At 35.5% G+C, this 20,290-nt stretch overlaps 1 protein-coding gene across 2 annotated transcripts in view; it reads right to left on the reverse strand.

Moving 5' to 3' along the window:
• The window catches only part of PIK3C2A (phosphatidylinositol-4-phosphate 3-kinase catalytic subunit type 2 alpha), a 94,400-nt gene that overhangs the window by 6,101 nt on the left and 68,009 nt on the right, over positions 1 to 20,290 (reverse strand). For both annotated transcript variants that reach the window (XM_069471186.1, XM_069471185.1), the window contains 11 exons: positions 19,972 to 20,066; positions 19,436 to 19,616; positions 15,241 to 15,345; positions 14,139 to 14,231; positions 12,382 to 12,511; positions 7,755 to 7,891; positions 5,367 to 5,536; positions 4,641 to 4,797; positions 3,802 to 3,911; positions 1,743 to 1,950; positions 392 to 516 (listed from right to left, as the gene is read on the reverse strand). In XM_069471186.1, the coding sequence (XP_069327287.1) occupies positions 392 to 516; positions 1,743 to 1,950; positions 3,802 to 3,911; positions 4,641 to 4,797; positions 5,367 to 5,536; positions 7,755 to 7,891; positions 12,382 to 12,511; positions 14,139 to 14,231; positions 15,241 to 15,345; positions 19,436 to 19,616; positions 19,972 to 20,066 (1,511 nt within the window). The remainder of the gene's footprint in view (positions 1 to 391; positions 517 to 1,742; positions 1,951 to 3,801; positions 3,912 to 4,640; positions 4,798 to 5,366; positions 5,537 to 7,754; positions 7,892 to 12,381; positions 12,512 to 14,138; positions 14,232 to 15,240; positions 15,346 to 19,435; positions 19,617 to 19,971; positions 20,067 to 20,290) is intronic.

Genomic DNA, 20,290 nt, shown 5'->3' on the forward strand with positions numbered 1-20,290 from the left:
CTAATTTTTCTATTAATGTTTTTTGTAGAAATGGGGTCTCACTACATTGCTCAGTCTAGAAGAATCTGACTTTTTAAACCAAGATTCCAAATTATTATCTGGTGTTGCTTACTATGGTAGAGACAGCAAAGTAAGCTTCAACTAAAATTAGAATTCTAGAAAATCCTATATTTTAAGATAGTAATCATTTACTTATTGTTTATTCATTCAACAAAAACTTACAGCTCCTTGTCTCTATCTAGTTTGGTATTAGACCCTTGGGATACAAAGGAAAATAAGCCAGACATGGTCCATAGTATCTTACTAAGTGAAAACATAAAGCTTTTCACCTACATTTGCTAGCAAATTGTTTCCTACAAAAAAGGATTAACATACAAGGATTGGGACGTACCCTGGTAACTTCCAAAGTGGAAAAATAATACTGAGCTTATTGTGAAGTTCCTGAAACTCGTCAAATGTCCGGAAGACAAATGATGGTTCGAGCTGTCCTTCCCTCAAAATTCGGACTACATAAATCTGAAAAGAAATCACACCCCAAACACATCAAATTTCCAACAGAATCTTCTTTCCTGACAGAAAAGAAATTTAAAGCTTGATCATTATATGTAATCCAAGTGCTTTTAACTGGGTAAGAACATCTATGTCACCAATAGGAAACAGCAAATATAAAAGTCATTGTATTTATAGCACATTTAACTACATTCTAAAAGGGATCATAACCATTGTAAGATAAACAAACTAGAACTTGAAAGCAAAAGCCATTTTATTTCCAGGATTGAATAAATGTACTTTCCAAATCTAAAAATTTAGTTCAATTCCAATGAAAATATAACTTTATTTAAGAAAGTCAATAGGAAAAAAGGCAAAAAGCGTATGGGGGGGAGAAAAGGAAAACTTGTTTTGCTGGATATTTAAACTATTATAAAGTTGTAGCACTTTAAGGAATATAATACTGGTGTAGAAAGAGCCAGATATCTCTATAGAAGACCAGAAATAAATTCAGGGATATTTATATAAACTTTGTATATTTAAAGGTGGCATTATTAATCATTGGGGAAAGAATGGACTACTTAATAAAATAATGTTAGGATAAAATAATAAACATATAAAAAGATACTAAAATTTATTAATAAAATAGGTGAAAATTAAAATAATAGTGAAATAGCTTTCTAAAATCTATGAATTTGTCAAAAAAATTAAAAACTGACAGTGCTGGAAAGTATTATCCAACAAAAGTATTAGCATAAGAGTAAAAAAATCACAGCAAGAAAGATGATATTATTATAGTCTCGAGGGGGAAAAAGCACACTGAAGATCCTGTTTTTGTTTAAAAACAAACTGCATGTTATAATGTATTAGAGAGTAAAATAGGAACTTCGACTTTTTACTTTGTATACTTCTGTATTGGTTGAATTTGTTACAATGAGCAAGATTTCCTTTGAAATTAAGGAAAAATTGAAGATAAGGAATGAGAAAAGCAGAATAGCACCATCCTTTTAGCCTTGTCTCTGAAAGGAAAAATATCGTTTGGTACTCACAGTTTTTAGGCAAATTTAGCAAGAAATAAATACCCCCCCAAATTAGAGATGCTTCAGGTACATTTGCTTTTTGTTGGACCACCCAAGGAAGAAACAAGCATGAATAGAACAAATGCTCAGAACTTTAGCGGAGTCAGCAAAAGAAGTAGAAAGGACAATAGTAATACATGCATGATTGTCTACAAATATTGAAATCAAACTTACATAATGTTTATCTGGGTTGTATTTCTTATGATATGTGAAAACAGAGACTTCCTTGATTCGACCATCTTGTCTAAAGGAGTATGTTTTGGGTGAAAATGAAAGGATGGGCTCATCATTAGAAGGAAGACCAGAAAAACGAAGCTGAGCAAGGTTGTGAATGAAGAAGTTAAACTTTGTGGCAATGCTTCCCAAACTTGACTCAATCAGCCTACAAAATAATCAGAAAACTTGTTAATAGTAAATGTTCATGAGAACACATGGCAAATTCTTTCAACATAATAAAAGATGAAAAACACTTTCATTCCTTTTAAAATAGTAAGCAGATTCTCACTTTGCCAAGAATTCCCTTTGTTCTATAAGCCAAACACTTTAAATACAACTCACCCCAACAAAAAAATTCAGCCTAAAAAAGAAATGATGCTTGGCTTTATTGAGCCCTGTGAGGTGCAAGACTAATTAAAGAGCTATTAGGGACAGGAGATAATTGGCATAATGTTAAAAAGATGACTTCATTATTCTATTATATTCCCCTATAATAAAGGGGGAAAGTGACAACTAAATAGGTATGAAAGAAAGCATTCAAGGTAATCCAAATTTTAGAAAATTCTCTTCTCTCAAAGAGTAGAATTTGGTGTCAGACTCCTTCAGGTAATCATAATTTCACTCAGTTGGGAAAAAAATTTTCATACGATGGGTGGTTTGAAAGGTAGGCCTAGATAGAATTTTAGGCAAGCAGAGGAAACAAGAAGTCTCAGGAACAGAGTTAAGGAAGCCAGAAAGATGAAGGACATTCATAAAGAGAAGTGAGAGAACCTCAAACACAGGTTTTTGCCTCACTATGGACTGAATGTTTGTGTTCCCTCAAATTCATATGTTGAAGCCCCCATCCCCAATGTGACTGTGTTTGGAGACAGCGCCTTTATGGAGGTAATTAAAAAGGTTAAATGAAGTCATAAATAGTAGAGCCCTGATCCAACAGGGGTGTCCTACAAGAAGAGATGAGGCAGCCCACTCTTTCTCTCTCTGTGAGGACACGGCGAGAAGGCAGCCATCTGTGATCCAGTAAGGGAGCCCTTGCCAGGAACCTAATTGGTTGGCACCCTGATGTTAGACTTCCGAGCCTGCAGAACTGTGAGAAAATAAATTTCTGTTGGTTAAGCCATGCAGTCTATAGTATTTTGTTGTGGAAATCCAAGCAGGCAGATGAATACATGCCTGCTTTGTAGTTTTGCCCAGGGGAGCCAATGAATCTTTTAAAAAACAAAATGAAAGAAAACCCATCAATACCTAAATTGTCAGGATTAGTTTGGAAGGCTATACAAAAGTCAGCTTCCTTCAATTCATTTCAGCCCAGACTCTTGAGACTAGGGAAGTCCAGTCCAATGTTTTATACCTCTTCTCCACTGAGAGGAAGAAGGCAAGAGAAAAAGGAGAGAAAAGAAAATGAGCTCAGGTGTCCCTCCCTGCTGTGGTATTATGATGATGTGGCAGCAGTAGTCAGTGACCAACCTGATCACCAGACCTTTAGAGCATATTTGCTAGGAAGATGTTTTTAAAACAATAACAACAAAGTCAAATGCCAGTCATTGGTACATGTGTTTCAAGTACTATGTCATAACAGTTTACTGCTGCAGTGACCCAGAGTTTGCTGTTTTAAGCACTTAAGGAATCCATGAAAACTGTCATGGCAAAATCCTGAAAAATAGATCAGTACATATAGCATTTTAGAAACAAACCTTAAAGAGATACATGACACTGTAGAAAACATGTTTCTCAGAAACAGTTCACGAATAGTTTTTATCACTGAAATCATATATGAAATAAACTTTGAGAGCATATATCTTCTGGGAAATAAATATATTTTTTAAAGTGTTATTGCAAATCGTCTAAATTTTTTTCAGTAAATAAACTTTTGACAACCTACTATTTGCTAATATTGTGAATGATAATTTTTTCCTGTAAATCAGAATTTTGATATATAGAATTTGTTTAAACGAACGTAAAACAAATCAAAGCCAAATAGTATGTGGCTTCTCCAATACACTTAATTATGCCTTACCTAGTAAAGAAAATGGTAGCTTCTGCATCTGTAGTTTGGGGTTGAAGTGCATCTCTAACATACTTCAAATCTTGAATACTTGTAAGTTCTGGTAACCCTGAAGGAATCATCTGTAGAAGAAAAAACCAGTTTTGTGGGTTATATTTGTTATATTTTTAAAAAATCTTTTCCCCACCCCTCCCTGCAGGCTGGTCAAGTAATTAGAACTAAAGCAAACAAAAAACCGATCATAGTTTTGAGGAGTTTACCCAAGTGATTGATTACCTTACAAATGAAAAAATCAAGGCCAAAGAAGCCAAGTGACTTGTTGGAAGTCACAAAGCCAGTTATGGAATAAAAGTGGTAAAATCCAGACCTCCTTTTGTCTAGGCCTCTATTTTTATTACCACATCAATTTCAGTCACAATAATCATACTGAGTTTTTCTGTTTTTGTTTTTTTACTTTTTACTTAAATATATAATATACATGCAGAAAATGACAGAAACCTTAAGTGCACAGCTTAAAGAATGTTCACAATCTGAACACACCCAGATTAAGACATCTGCATCCCAAAGGCCCTTCTTGAGCTTCAGTTACTGCTACTCCCCATCCCCCAGGGTAGCCACTCTACTGGCTTATTTTTTGTATTTTATATAAATGGAGTCAGACAATAAGTACTCCTGCATCTAGTTTATTTCACAGAGCAGTAATTTAAAATATTACAGTAATAATTTATTACCTGATATTTGTGACTACAGTAAAAATGTTATTCCAAAATCACAAAAAAAATCCTTTTTTAGGTATTAAAATACAGATGCATTAATATAAAATTAATTAAATGCTTATAAAGAACAGTTACCAGTGAAAGGAGGTTAAGAAAGAGGTTTGTTTGCTTTCTTATCAAGTTGTAGGCCTGACAGCAAAGGTCCACAAACAACTGGAAACGGATGGTGGGCTTTTCACCCCCATTAATGACATATGCCATATCAGAAGTCAGCACAAAAGGAGCCCGATCCCTATTTACAATGAAAGTACACACAAAGTATTATTTACAGAAGATATGCAAATAGTGCTATTGCTATTACATGGTTATTAAACTAAGCTATCTGAGCTGTAGCAATTTCTGAGGAAACTTATCAGGCAGTTTCGAATTTCCATAATTCTTTAAAATTCAGTTTCAAGAAAGCTATTACATCATAATCTCATTATTTAGATAGAATTTATATATAAAATTTTCTCCAAGGTGATATTTATAAATTCACACACCCAAACAGTAGTTAACAAACATACAAAGAGAAAAACTTTGTACTCATTGCCATCATACAAACTGAACCATTACTAATAGTTACTGTTAACTAGATAGAATAAAATATACCTTAATTTGTTTCAACAAAGTTTACACACACACACTCTCTCGTCTACTATGTGGTAAAGTCATCTCTTCGGGTCTTGTTCATCCCCAGTTATGCTCAAAGAGAGCCACAAGGCAACGCATAGCAAGAAAAAGGCAAGGTTTGGGACATTAACTTCTCAAACAAGAAGTACCCTTTTTACCTAGCAATAGCAATAATAATAATATTAGTACCTTTTAAAGCTACCAAACATCTGTGCATGGCCCAAAAACTTTCCAAAGTCAATGTGAAACATGTGCCCTGTGCTTCGAAGCATTATGTTGTCATTGTGTCGATCACAGATGCCTAACACATAGGTGGCCACACAGCATCCAGCACAAGAATAGATAAAATTCTCTGAAGCCTATTAGAAAGATATAAAATAATTTTAGGAAAAAATTACTTTTAAAGGAGGCAGGGTTTACAAAAATTAATGTAATTCATCACTCTTTAAAAACACTATTGTAATCTACTCTCTCAATAGCAAACAAATTAGGATATAGTAATAAAAGCCAGCCTTTTCATATTTCAAAAACAAAAACACTCTTCTAAAGGTAGTTACTGTCCCTTTGCTAGTTTTTGTCTTATAAAAGGCAGGAATCCCTACCAGTCCCTACTTAAGCTACATGCTGGCTCTGAACAGTGTTTAAGCATCATGTTTGTGGAACCCTGCTCCTCACAGACTCTGCTGCTTACCACAGGTGACATCATTGGGGAAAAAAATTCATCTAGAAAGAAGAATATTTTGGGATTTTTTTTTCTCTGATTGTAGGAAGGACATGTGTAAAGAAACTCAGATCATATACTAAAACATCCAATAATATAATTAATGTATTTCATTTCCGATTTGGTGACTCCCTATGTGTCACCTACAAGTTTTTCAAGGCTAGAGACCTTCTTTCACCTTCACCAGGCCTCCAGGGCACACCATAGAAAGTATGCAGTGCCAGGTTCTAATTCTAGCAGTCTGGTTCCACATGGCAGAGTGAAGTCATCTGGGTCTTTTATTTTTGGTTGCACCACCTAGTTTATAGTTCACAGCAACATCCTTCCTCAATGAGTATCTCCACCTTGATTCTACAACTCCGTCCTGCCTATCCTGGGGATTAATAAAATTACTAATATAATATTATACAGAAGGATACAGCAAGATGACTACAATGAGTATTTTTATCTAAAGCATGTATATTTGGTTTATTCTCAAAATACTGTATTTCAGAGTGGTATAGTCATATGGCTCTACTTGTCCATGTGGTAAAATTTTATCCCGTAATTCCCTAGAAATCATTGCCAATGATAACTGCAAATGTTTACACAAACAGGTACTTTCTTTCTCTCTCTGTACATATATTAACTCATTTAGAATCTCATAACAAATCAATGACTTAGGTACTATTATTATCATCATTTGATAGATGAGAGAAAATGACCCATAGAGAGGTTACTTGTCTCAGATCACATAATTGTTAAGTAGCAGAGCCAGGATTGAAACCCAGGCAATGTGACGCCACTATGTTATATTCCCTCTTATTTATTAAATCACATTACAAACCAAATACATAAAAGATACTTAATGTATGCTACTTGACAATTATTTTGTCAAAGGACTCATTAGGAATCACAAAAAGGCTAACATTATTAAAACAAGTATTGGCTTCTGTTGCACTGCTTTCCCCAGACCACAAAGAAGAAAGAAAAGGGAGTGATCTTACAGTTTAAAAGACCCACAAAGGACAAAATTCCCCTACTTTACCTTTGTAGGTCAACAGATAGTACTTGTATATCTATAAAGGTAATACATTAATAATATATAAACTAGAAAGCTAAATGACATTACAACAGGAGCCTAAGTATATACCATTCAAAGTATTCTTGAGTCTTCCTTAAGCCAAGTAAAGATTGTTGGAAGCCTTATGTCCTAAAAAATTGCCCTTTCCTCATATGTAATTCAAAATAACACCAAAACAAAAAACTGATGCTTCCAAAAATAATAAAGAGCTATCGACTATACAATTTTCTCTATGCAGTGCTTTATATATTAACTCATTTAATTCTCACAAAAACCACATAACTTATTTTTACAACCATAATCTATACTATAATACTATAATATGTACTATATTTTATAGCAGAAGTCACCGAGGCACAAAGAGGTTAAATAATTTGCCTAAGGCCCTGCTGCTGGTCAGTGACTTGGGGCCTGAATGCAAACCCAGAGAGTCTGGCCCACAATTTATCCTCTTAACTACCACACGATGCACCCACTCTTACTCATTTCCATAACTTCTTCCAAGATCTTTAGGAAATATAACATTCTGGGTTATAAAATTACTTCTGTTCTTCTGGCCTTCTAGGTATATGTTTGGAATGTTTTTTCGATAATTTAACATTGGTTTCACTCAGATGCCTGCCATTAAACGCATTCTATTTTATATTTTTTTCTACACTTAGAAAAAAATGCTATTTTCTTGACTTAGACTAAATGGCTATTTTAGTCACCAGAGCTAGAAAATGAAAGCATTTGAAACCTTTGTAACACATTTTTGACAAAGTTACTTAGAATAAGGAGACACGCTAATCACCTTTTCATATTCTTCTTCAGAGGGATTGTACTTCCTCAGCCACTCTGCAAGTGGTTTATCTTTAAAGGATCCTGTCACACCATATTCCACTTGGATTTTCCTGAGGGTATCTGAAGCAGGTACTAGCTCCACCATGCCTTTAATAACAAAATATTAAGCTATATGAAAATGTCTACCAAAAGCAAGCCTTTTAAAAATTTATAGTTTTCAATCTTTGACATAAGACACCAGCTGGCAACTGTCACTTTCAAGGAAATCAAATCTGGCAGGCTATGCTAGAAAATGTGAGCAATCAAAATTATTTTTTATTTTTAAAAGTACTGAAAGATGGCCTTACTAACAACCAATCTAACAGAGGAAAATAAACTATCAAACAGAAAGAGAAATAAACTCACAAAATATAATTGCCCCTTTGAAAAGAAAGCACACAACTATCCCTTTGTTTTTTTTGAGACAGAGTCTCACTCTGTTGCCCAGGCTAGAGTGCCGTGGCGTCAGCCTAGCTCACAGCAACTTCAAACTCCTGGGCTCAAGTGATCCTTCTGCCTCAGCCTCCCGAGTAGCTGGGACTACAGGCATGCGTGACCATGCCAAGCTAATTTTTTCTATATATATTTTTAGTTGTCCATATAATTTCTTTCTATTTTTAGTAGAGAAGGGGTCTTGCTCTTGCTCAGGCTGGTCTTGAACTCCTGAGCTCAAACGATCCACCCGCCTCAGCCTCCCAGACTGCTAGGATTACAGGCGTGAGCCACTGGGCCCGGCCTACCCCTTTGTCTTAATTAAACACCTGTGGCCTAACTCATTATCTCTAAGACTTCATTTTCTCAGCCTTGAAGAGCCCTAAGGGGACAGTAGGGATGTGAGCTCCCCACTCCAACTCTCTGCCTCAGTTCCTGCCAAAAACCAGATTCCAGGGATTCAGATAAGCCAGAAAGAGCACCTACAACAGCTTTGCTGCAGCTTCTGTTATCAGTCTGCTGAAGCAGAGAAAAAAGGAGCCATTTTTACCCTCTAAAACTCCAAACAACTTTCCCTCAGGGCCCAGCACTACCCTCCATCCTTTTCTTCAGTGCCGTGGCCTCACTCTCATTCTCTCTGGAAAAGAGACGTTTACTTCTATCTATGTATTTTAACCACTGTGTAAGAAATCTTTCTCCAACCTGCCGAGAACACCTAGTAAGTTTCCACCCTAACAAGTACCCAACATGTAAATGTTGATTTCAACTATTTGAGACTCTATAGTCTGTACACCTACGTGCTCATTCCCAAACGATAACAATTTTAATTACAAACTAGATGATACTGACTTAGCTGGTAAAGTTTTTTAAAAGATACATACTGTCCCATTTCAGCACAAAAATCTTTCTCTAATCATGTATTTGGGCAAGACAAGGATGTTTCGGAGTATATTAAGGCTTTTCAAAGGGGAGAACAGATAAAGATTGACCTTACGATATACTTAAGTCTCAAGTATGTGTTTTGTCTTCCTAGCTGGGATGTAAATGCCTGGCTGGGCAAATTGTTTTTTGTTTTCTCTATAACTCCTTTAAAACAAGTAACAAACATATAAATTATGTGATATTTACACAAAAGAAAGCAATGAGGTAGGTTTCTATGTGCTTAGATGAAAAAATCTCAAAAATAATGTTATTTAAAGACAAAATCCAAATGAAGAACTGTATCTTGTGTTTAAAAAGAAAGACTAGTGTGCACATTGACATATATGCAAAACATTCCCAGAAGGCTACGTAATTGATTATATTGTAGGAGTAGGATGCCTAGGATTGAGGATGGAGGTGTGAGAGAAAACTAAGATTTACTTCTCTATTTATTCTATAGTACGCTATCTGGATGTTTTACTATGTGCACATATTATTATTATTTCAAAATTATTTATATATTTTAAAAATGAAAGAGATGCATTAGTGTCAAAATAAAAGATATGAAAACAGAGATCTGCCTCTCAAAGGACTGGGAGGAAATAAAGTTGACCAAAGCCTCCAGGGCACCCAATAAAAAGTATGCAGTGACAGGTTCTAATTTAGTAGTCTGGTTATATATGGGAGAGTGAACGCATTTGGCTCTTTTATTTTTGGTTCTACCACCTAATTTATATTCACAGTGATATCCGTCCTCCATGAGTATCTCCATCTTGATTTTACGACTATGGCTAATCACCATATATCACCAAACAGTGGACCAAAAGTTCATAGGCTATACAAAGTACTACGATCTAGATAAGAGACAGTCACAGCCCTGAGGAAACTTAAGAAGGGAGAGATTACTATAGGCTGAGATGTTTGTGAAAAACTTCACAGAGGATGTGGCAGTGATTTCTTAATGTGAAAAATAAGGATACAGTGAGATTAATACAAGCGAATAGCTTAGCACAGGACAAAGAAAATAGTAAGCACTCAACCATTAGTTAGAAACAACATAAAAACATGGGGAATTTGATTGAGCCTGCAAAGTTACAAAGTTCCAAAAGGAGAAAGAGGAAGTTGAATTCTATGAACGAAGCATGGTAACCAAAAAACTAATCTAATTAAGATGACAGGCTCCCATTGAGGAGTCTTACTTGATAAAACAACTTCCATTTTACAAGATCTATATGAAAAAACAACCAGCAAGAATTCATAAATTGATCCGATTTCCTTTTTTGACAAGATAAAGTTTGTACATCCAAACTTGAGCAATAAAAAGTTATAAGGCTCTCAAGCTGTCCTGATGGATAAAATGTGGAGTGATTGATAATACAATGAAGAGGAGTAAAATACTGCACTTGATTTAGCAATCACCTGAAGGGAGGTCTCTAGTGGCATGCCACAGGGTTGATCTTTGGCCCTTTCTTGGTAAACATGTTTCCCAATGACTTTAGCAGAAGCTACAGAATATACATTTTTCAAATCTGTTTATGACGTAAACTAAGAGGTTCAATGACAGATAACAAAAGTCAGACTTTAAAAAGAGCTCATGCTGAAAAGTAGTAGATCAAATATAAAAAAGTTAATAAAGTCCTACACCAAGTCTTCTAAGATACAAGATGCAGAAGTACAGAATGGCCAAGGCACAGCAGGAGCTAGTATGATGATGGTGACTTACTGGTTTTATTTGTGAATAAGCTTCACATGTGTGACGCTCTGCCCATCCTTTTGTATTATACAAAATCCAGGTGCCACTCTTAAGGCAATGAATTACTTGAACCATTTACAAGGAGAACAATCAGGTGATAAAGTAATTTAAAGTCACCTTTGATAAATGGCTGGGGAATTTGTAATCGAGAATCTGAGGCCACAATACTGGTCATCTTGAACAGGGATTTAACTTAATTATATGATAGTCTATAAACAGAACTGGAACCAATGGGTAAAAGACACCAGCAATCAGTCCCCCTTATTCACTTGAATACTAGAAAGAATTCTACCTTTCAGAGGTATCGGGGCTATCCAGCATAGAATGGACTACCTTGAAATGTAGGAAATTCCCTTCACTACGGGCGGTTAAACATACACTGAATGGCAAATATTGGAAGGACGATTAAACAAGATAATCTTTTAGGTGACTTCCTAGCGTCTATGATTAGAATCTGGAAAGCATTTCGCATTTTCACCAACCATCGATGATCTTTCCCTTCTTTAAAAACTCCACAGCACCACCTTTGTAATTCTCTTAGAGCTTTTAACTTATTAACACACTAATTACTTTTATATATCTTTAATTGCTCCTTTCTAAAATATAAACGCTACATATTCTTAGCATTTTACAGATGGTAGATAAAATACAACCATTTGTTGAATAAGAATAATGGTGATGGTTGCCGTTTATAGAGCACATAATATGTATCAGACACATTCATTACTTCATTCATTACATTCATTATTTCAAAAACTTATGGCCAGGCGTGGTGGCTCACGCCTGTAATCCTAGCACTCTGGGAGGCCGAGGTGGGCGGATCGTTTGAGCTCAGGAGTTCGAGACCAGCCTGAGCAAGAGCGAGACCCCATCTCTACTAAAAATAGAAAGAAATTATATGGACAGCTAAAAATATATATAGAAAAAATTAGCCGGGCATGGTGGCGCATGTCTGTAGTCCCAGCTACTCGGGAGGCTGAGACAGGAGGATCACTTGAGCTCAGGAGTTTGAGGTTGCTGTGAGCTAGGCTGACGCCATGGCACTCACTCTAGCCTGGGCAACAGAGTGAGACTCTGTCTCAAAAAAAAAAAAAAAAAAAACTTATGCCATAAATAATAAGGAATCTTCTCTTAGTTAAAAAAAAAAAAAAGAAAGAAAGAAAGAAAGAAAACAAACTTTGTAACCACTGTTTTATTTTACAGAAATGAAATCAAAGTTATGGCCTTATTTTTAAGTTCAAAAGCTAAAAGACCATAAGGTCCTCATTGGGTCAATTAACGGAAACAAAGGATTTATTTGGGCTACCCACTGAGTTGTTTTTGTAAAGAGATTTAATCATGAGCAATTCAATCAATAAAGTAACAGTAGATTAAAATAAGAAACAACTGAGATCCCAGTACATCTGCATCAGGACCCTTAGTTAGGGCAGGTACATTCTGAACTAGGTTCACTAAAAACAGTAAGACACCAAGACACAGCTAACAGACTTACCTCGATCTCTGCCAGTTGAGAGACATTTGAAAATTACCATCCTCAGATCTAGTCCTTCTTTAAGCCAGATCTTATCCATAATCTTTATCATCTGTAAAGCTAACATATCTTGCCTAAGATCTTCGCCAACCTTGAAATTGAGAAAACAAAATGAAACTTGTACGTCTCCAAAAGACTTAATAGATCACACATTATAAAAGCTGGGGATGGGTCATGGGGGAGAATGTAAAGAGTGACAAATGAGATGAACACAGAACTGCTGCAAAGTGCCTTTTTATTCTCTTGCAGCTTTCTAGAGAGTTACTTAACCTCTTTATGTCTCAGTTTCCTGAACTACATACTTTAAAAGGTTGAGTTTTATGGTATCTTAATTATATTCAATTTTTTACAGGGGTAACATGGGGGATCTTTGTGATAATCAAATGTTATATAACTTGACTGTATCAATGCCAATATCCTGATTGTGATACTGCACAATTGGGTAAAAGGGTATACAGGATCTCTCTGTATAGTTTCTTACAACTGCCTATGAGTCTACAAATATCTCAAAATAAAAAGTTTACTTAAATATTCACCTTCCCAAAATAAATTAACTCTAACTGGAACCCTAGCAAGTTTTCATTTACCTTTTTAAACCAGATAAAATGATTTTAATATACATAATGATGAATATACTTTTAAGACTAGCCAAGAAAATTATGAAAAAGAATAACAGGAAGCTGGGCGAGGTGGCTCACGCCTATAATCCTAGCACTCTGGGAGGCCGAGGCAGGTGGATAGCTTGCGGTCAGGAGTTTGAGACCAGCCTGAGCAAGAGCGAGACCCCGTCTCTACTAAAAATAGAAAGAAATTATCTGGCCAACTAAAATATATATAGAAAAAATTAGCCGGGCATGGCGGCTCATGCCTGTAGTCCCAGCTACTCGGGAGGCTGAGGCAGTAGGATTGCTTAAGCCCAGGAGTTTGAGGTTGCTGTGAGCTAGGCTGATGCCACGTCACTCTAGCCCGGGCAACAAAGGGAGACTCTGTCTCAAAAAAAAAAAAAAAAAGAATAACAGAACTTGCTTTAACAAATAGTAAAACTCTCTGTAATCAAAACAGATTGTTTCACCCATGGATTTCAAAAAATAGAAAGAAAGAAAAAAACAGATGGAACTCTTTTAGGAAAAGGCACCTAAATTAATAAAATGAAATAGGGCCCCAAACTAGATCTGAGTATATGGAAAGTTGCTATATATATCAAACCTACACACACACACACACACACACACACACACACATATGAACCTTCACTTAACCAATTCATTGAATTAACTAAAATTCTCCATTCTTTTTTCAAAATATACAAATTATGATCACAACACACAGATTTTTGATAAGTAATAGATTACTCTGTAGCACTCCAGTCCTGCTGCTCCCCACAGGCAAGCTGACCAGTGCCACTGCTTATGGCTTTGCAGTTTTGCACAGCACAACTCTAGGGGACACCACTGACATCACAGCCTGCATGAAAGGCACTACCACCTGGAGTTACCGCTATGCTCAACAAGCATAACCATATGCAGCAGCTCTACCCCAGAGATGCATTTGTTCCCAAATCTGTGGGGAACAATTTATATCACTGATAGTTTTTCATATATAATTATTCAACTTAATTACATATTAAATAAACAAAATTACCTTTGTCATTTTAGAAAAGGAATTTGATAGAAGAATTTCTAAATTGCCATTAAATAAACAAACCTTATTTTGCTCACCTTAAACATAACATTAATTTCTTCTCCCATAGGGTCAGCATTCACCATTGTGACTTTCAGGGGCACAGCATTAGAACTAAAGAAGGAACATGACTGCAAATACAACATGTTAAGCATTAGAAAGATAACACTGAAATAAAAATTGGTTGAGAATTATTTTGTCTTAGGCATTTTCCGTTTTGTTTGTTCCTTTAAATTATGATAAATGAAATAACACAAGAGAACTGCTTTTTAGATTTTGGCAGATAATAGGTATACAAAAATACTTTGAAACTTTAATGTGGCATGTATGAATAAAAGTATCATCTCTCTAGGCAGAGAAGCAAAAACTTAACTTGACACAAAAACTTTTGAAGTTTGAGCTTTGTAAGTGTCTTAATCCCTCAATAGAATATATACACTTGTGATACTCTTATCCTTCCTCTAAATTTGCAGTCTCCAACCCCCAGGCCATGGACCAGTACTGTGGCCTGTTAGGGACCAGCTGCAGAGCTCTGTCCCCTGCCATCCTCCACCACAGTCTGTGAAAAATTATCTTCTGTGAAACTTAGGAAGGGGGAAGGGGGGGGGGAGGTGCACAGCAGGAGGTGAGCAGCAGAGGGCTGAGAGCAAGATCTGCCTCCACCCACCTAACCCCTGGAAAAATTGTCTTTCCCTGGTGCCAAAAAGGTTGGGGACTGCTGCTGCAAATCACTATGATCTTGAGATGAGATCTCTACTTTTTCTATTTAAGGTACTATCATAATCAATTAGCCATAAAATCAAATATTGACAAAAACTTTAACAATTTCATTAGCAAAGATCAAATCTTATTTTAAAATGAAACTAACTAAAAGATAATTTAAGACAGTGAGAACAATTTAAGAGAAAAATTAAAAACCAAGGTAGTAAAAATTTTACATTTTTTCTTTCAGGAATTGTGATTAGGTAAAAATATGCTGAGATAAATATGGATCTTAATCACAAACAGACATCCATCCATACATACTTATAACCAACCTATCCAGGTTTTTTCCTCATTTGTCTTAAGCATACCTGCCCATTCTCCGTCCTATGTATTATTTTGAAATGTAATATAACTTATAAGTATTGTATGTGTCACCTTAATATTTAATTCTTTTGCCACTAGACTTGGCTTGAGAGGGAGATGGCATTTATTTCTCAGAAAAAAGGACTGGACTCGTTCCATACTCCTTTGGAGGACAACCTATAGAAAGAGATCGATACTGTAAGTACATAACAAAAATGAAGATCTATTTTAAGATGACACAATTTTAAGATGTTGTGGACACAATTTATAAAATGCCCAACTGTCACATGCTCAAAAAAAGTTGTTGCTAAAGAGAGATAATTTTTACTGTAAAATAAAATTAGAATGGGCAAAGGCTATAAAGATAGGGGAGAAAAGTACATATGGCCAACTAATGTACATGAAAATGTTAAGGGCTCACTAATAGTCAAAGAAATAGAAAGTAAACAAAATGAGATGCAATTTTATATCTACCAGATGAAAAATAAAGACAACACCAGCAGTGGGAAATAATTTTATAATCTGTTGGTAGGGAGAGAGGTATATACAGGTGTAGCTTTTTTTTTTTCCCGTAATGTAAAGAGGTTCATTCTGAGCCAAATTTGAGGACCATGTCCCGGAGCCATGCTCAAGAAGCCTTGAGCAAGTGGACTCATTACGGTTCCAGCACAGCTGGAATCTAATATTAGGTATTATATATAACTAAAAACGTATGTAGCTCTCAACTGAGCTATTTCACTGTTGGAATACCCTATAAAGAAATACTAACAAAGAAACAAAAACTTATACACTAAAGTTCACTGAAGCACTGTGTGGGAAAGGAAAAATGTGTAAACAACTTAAACAGAGGTAATGGTTCATAACTCATGCTACAGGTTAGGCATGGTGGCTGACGCCTATAATCTTAGCACTTTGGGAGGCTGAGGTAGGAGGATCGCTTGAGGCCAGGAGTTCAAGACATCAGCCTAAGCAACAGAAAGAACCCGTCTCCACGAAAAATAAAAAAAGAAAATTAGCCAGGCATGGTGGCAGACACCTATAGTCCCAGCTACTCGAGAGGCTGAGGCAGAAGGATCACCTGAGCCCAGGAGTTTGAGGTTGCAGTGAGCTATGATTGTACCACTGCACTCTAGCCCAGGCAACAGAACAAGACCCTGTCTCAAAAAAAAACAAAACAAAACAAAAACACAAAAAAGCACCACATAATTTATGCTATAATATTTTGTAATATTATGTGTCTATTAAGAAATGAAGTATAATTATATGTACCAAGATGAATTCTTTAAGATGAAATAAAAAAGCAATGACTTTTTAAAAAAACTTTGTGTAAAAAAAAGTATAATTGTTTAAAGAAATTAAAGAAGATCTAAGTAATTGAAAAGACACTCAGTGTTCATGAACTGGAAGACTTAATATTATTAAAATTGTAATATTTCCCAAATTAATCAACATATTCAACACCATTCTTATCAAAATTCCAACTGCTTTTTTGCAGAAACGAACACACTGATCCTAAAATTCACATGGACTTGCAAGGGACCCCTGAATAGCCAAAAAAATCTTAAAAAAGAACGAAGTTGAAGGACTTAATGTTTCCTGATTTCAAACTTACTACAAAACTATGGTAATCAAAACAGTATGGCATAAGGACAGACAAAGATGAATAGAATAGAATAGAATAGAATCAAGAGTCTAGAAATAAACTCACTTACATAGTCAACTGATTTTTGACAAGGGTATCAAAACCATTCATTAGGAAAGAAGAGTCTCTTTAACAAAATGGTGCTAAGACAACTGGATAACCACACAAAGAAGAATAATGTTGGGCCCTTACATTCTATCACATACAAAAGTTAACTTAAAATGGATCAAAGACCTAAATATAAGAGCTAAAACTATAAAAATTTTAGAAGAAAACACAGGTGTTCATCTTCATATCATTGGATTTGATGGATTCTTAGATAGGACACCAAAAGCACAAACAAAAGAAAAAATAAACTGGACTTCATCAAAATTTAAAAATTTTGTGCATCAAAGGACACAAGCAAGAAAGTAAAAAGAAAACCTGCAGAAACGGTAAAATATTTGCAAATAGTATATCTGATAAAAGTCTCATATCCAGAATATACAGAATAAAGAACTCTTGCAACTCAACAATAAAAAGATAGTTCAATTAAAAAACAGGCAAAGGACTTTGAATAGACATTTCTCCAAAGAAGATACACCAATGGCCAAGAAACACACGAAAATGTGTTCACCGTCATTAGACATTAGGGAAATGAAAATCAAAACCACAATAAGGCCGGGCGCGGTGGCTCACGCCTGTAATCCTAGCACTCTGGGAGGCCGAGGTGGGCGGATCGTTTGAGCTCAGGAGTTCAAGACCAGCCTGAGCAAGAGCGAGACCCCACCTCTACTAAAAATAGAAAGAAATTATATGGACAGCTAAAAATATATATAGAAAAAATTAGCCGGGCATGGTGGCGCATGCCTGTAGTCCCAGCTACTCGGGAGGCTGAGACAGGAGGATCGCTTGAGCTCAGGAGTTTGAGGTTGCTGTGAACTAGGCTGACGCCACGGCACTCACTCTAGCCTGGGCAACAGAGTGAGACTCTGTTTCAAAAAAAAAAAAAAAAAAACCACAATAAGATACCACTTCACATCCATTAAAATAGCTATAATCAAAAAACCAGAAAATAAAGGCTGGTGAGGATGTGGAGAAACAGGAACCCTTATATATTGCTGGTGGTAATATAAAATGGTATAGTTGCTGCAGACTAGAGTTTGATGGTTCCTCAAGAAGTTAAGCCCAGAATTACCATATGACCCAGCAATTCCATTCCTAGGTAAAGTAAAAACAAGTATTCAAACAAAAATTTGTATGTGAATAGTCACAGCAGCATTATTCATAGTAGCCAGCATTAATCATAAATGGAAACAACCCAAATGTCCATCAACTAATGAATGAACAAAATGTGGTCTATTTACACAATGGAATGTTATTTAGCGATAAAAATACATGAAGTACTTAAACACACAAAAACATGGATGAACTATGAAATCATTATGCTAAGGGAAACAAACTAGACACAAAAGGCCATATAGTATATGATTCCATTTCTATGTAGTGCCCAGAATAGGCAAATCTATATTGACAGAAAGCAGAATATTGATTACCAGGGGCTGGGAAGGGGAAATGGAGAGTGAGTCTTTAAATGGGTACATGCTTTCTTTTTGATAAGATAAAAAAATTCTAGAATTAGATAGGGGCAGTGATTGTATAACACTGTGAATGTACTAAAAGCCACTGAATTGTACACTTTTAAATGGTTAAAATGGTGAATTTTATGTAATGTGAATTTTACCTCAACGAGAACAAATGTGTGTATGTGTACATAATGCAATTCAGTTTCTGCTAAAAATTTTTTCAAAACCTCTAAAAATCTGTGCATGTAAGTGTATATATGTGTAAGGTCATAGAAAATGACCAGGAAGGACATATGGCAAACTATGAATAATAACTACCTATAGGGAATAACTGGAAAAGTGAATTGAAAATGATAAAGACTTCATTTTTATTCTATAAACTACTTACCTGGATTTTTTTTAAATTAGCATTTACTCATACTTTCATTACTTTTTTTTTTTTTTTTTTGAGACAGAGTCTCACTCTGTTGCCCAGGCTAGAGTGAGTGCCGTGGCGTCAGCCTAGCTCACAGCAACCTCAAACTCCTGAGCTCAAGCGATCCTCCTGTCTCAGCCTCCCGAGTAGCTGGGACTACAGGCAGGAGCCACCATGCCCGGCTAATTTTTTCTATATGTATTTTTAGCTGTCCATATAATTTCTTTCTATTTTTAGTAGAGATGGGGTCTCGCTCTTGCTCAGGCTGGTCTCGAACTCCTGAGCTCAAACGATCCGCCCACCTCGGCCTCCCAGAGTGCTAGGATTACAGGCGTGAGCCACCACGCCCGGCCTCATTACTTTTTTAATTACAAAAATTTTAAGAAAAATTAGTGAAAAAGAAATTCAAGAAAATTTTGATCAGAAAGGTGTTAATAAACATGCAAATGAAAAAGCATCAATCTTCTCAGTTAGTTTGTGAAATATTTTCCTATATATTTTAAATAACTTTTGTATTTATCCACCCTAAATAGCATAGTACAGTGTAGTTAGAGTTCTATTGGGAGTCTACTGATAAGAATAACAACTTACTGTGTCAGCACCTTTAATATCAAAACATTAATGTTCCCTTTTATGGATACATACCTGTCTGGCTGATCCACTAGCCTGCCTTACTTTTTCTGCTACTCCTCCTAAAAGCTGTACGAGTTTCGTCTGCTTTAAAAGTTCTTCTCTGAGTCCTTTTCCTCCTACTGAGAGGAGAGCACCCAAAACATGTTCATACCGGGTACCAAATTGTGCGTCATGCAGGGCATCCTTAAGAAGCCTAATACAGCAAAATATTTACGTCAGCCACTTCTGAGAACTTGATGAAACTCCCCCAAAAATCAATTTAACAAGTTCAATTTTTGATATGCAAGAATTTATTTTAAGCTATCTAAAAAACGTATTCATTATTGTAGAGCTATATAACATGCCATGTATTTTAAATAGAAGGTTTTGTTATTTGTGGTTTTATTTCTAAGGACATAAAACTTCAGCTTCCTTAAAATAATGCCTTCAATAAAACATTTGGTATCCACAGTAAGTAGTCCTGGCATATCATTTACACTTACAGAGTATGCCATCTCTGGAAATTCTAGGAATGGAAATAAGAATTGTAAATAAAATTTAAATCTTACCAATATAAATTGTGTGCTATCTGGATATTTCCCAATGCTCTGGACAGAAGGAAGCGCACTAATGAACTATTCAAGTAAATTTCATATTTCAAAGCCTATGTGTAAAAGAAAATAAGAATTACTAGTGGTAACACCTATAGTGAATTGTTCAGATAAAAATATGAAAAGAGAAACTATACAAAGTATTACTCTTATTGATGAAAGATGATACTTATAAAAATGAAACAGATGAATTAACTTAGGCCAAATTAATGAAACCAAGTACAAAAGTATAGACTTAGGGATAACATTCACTAGCTATGTTTAACTGACCAGTAAA

Source organism: Eulemur rufifrons, chromosome 6, assembly GCF_041146395.1.
Source record: "Eulemur rufifrons isolate Redbay chromosome 6, OSU_ERuf_1, whole genome shotgun sequence".
Lineage (NCBI taxonomy): Eukaryota > Metazoa > Chordata > Mammalia > Primates > Lemuridae > Eulemur > Eulemur rufifrons.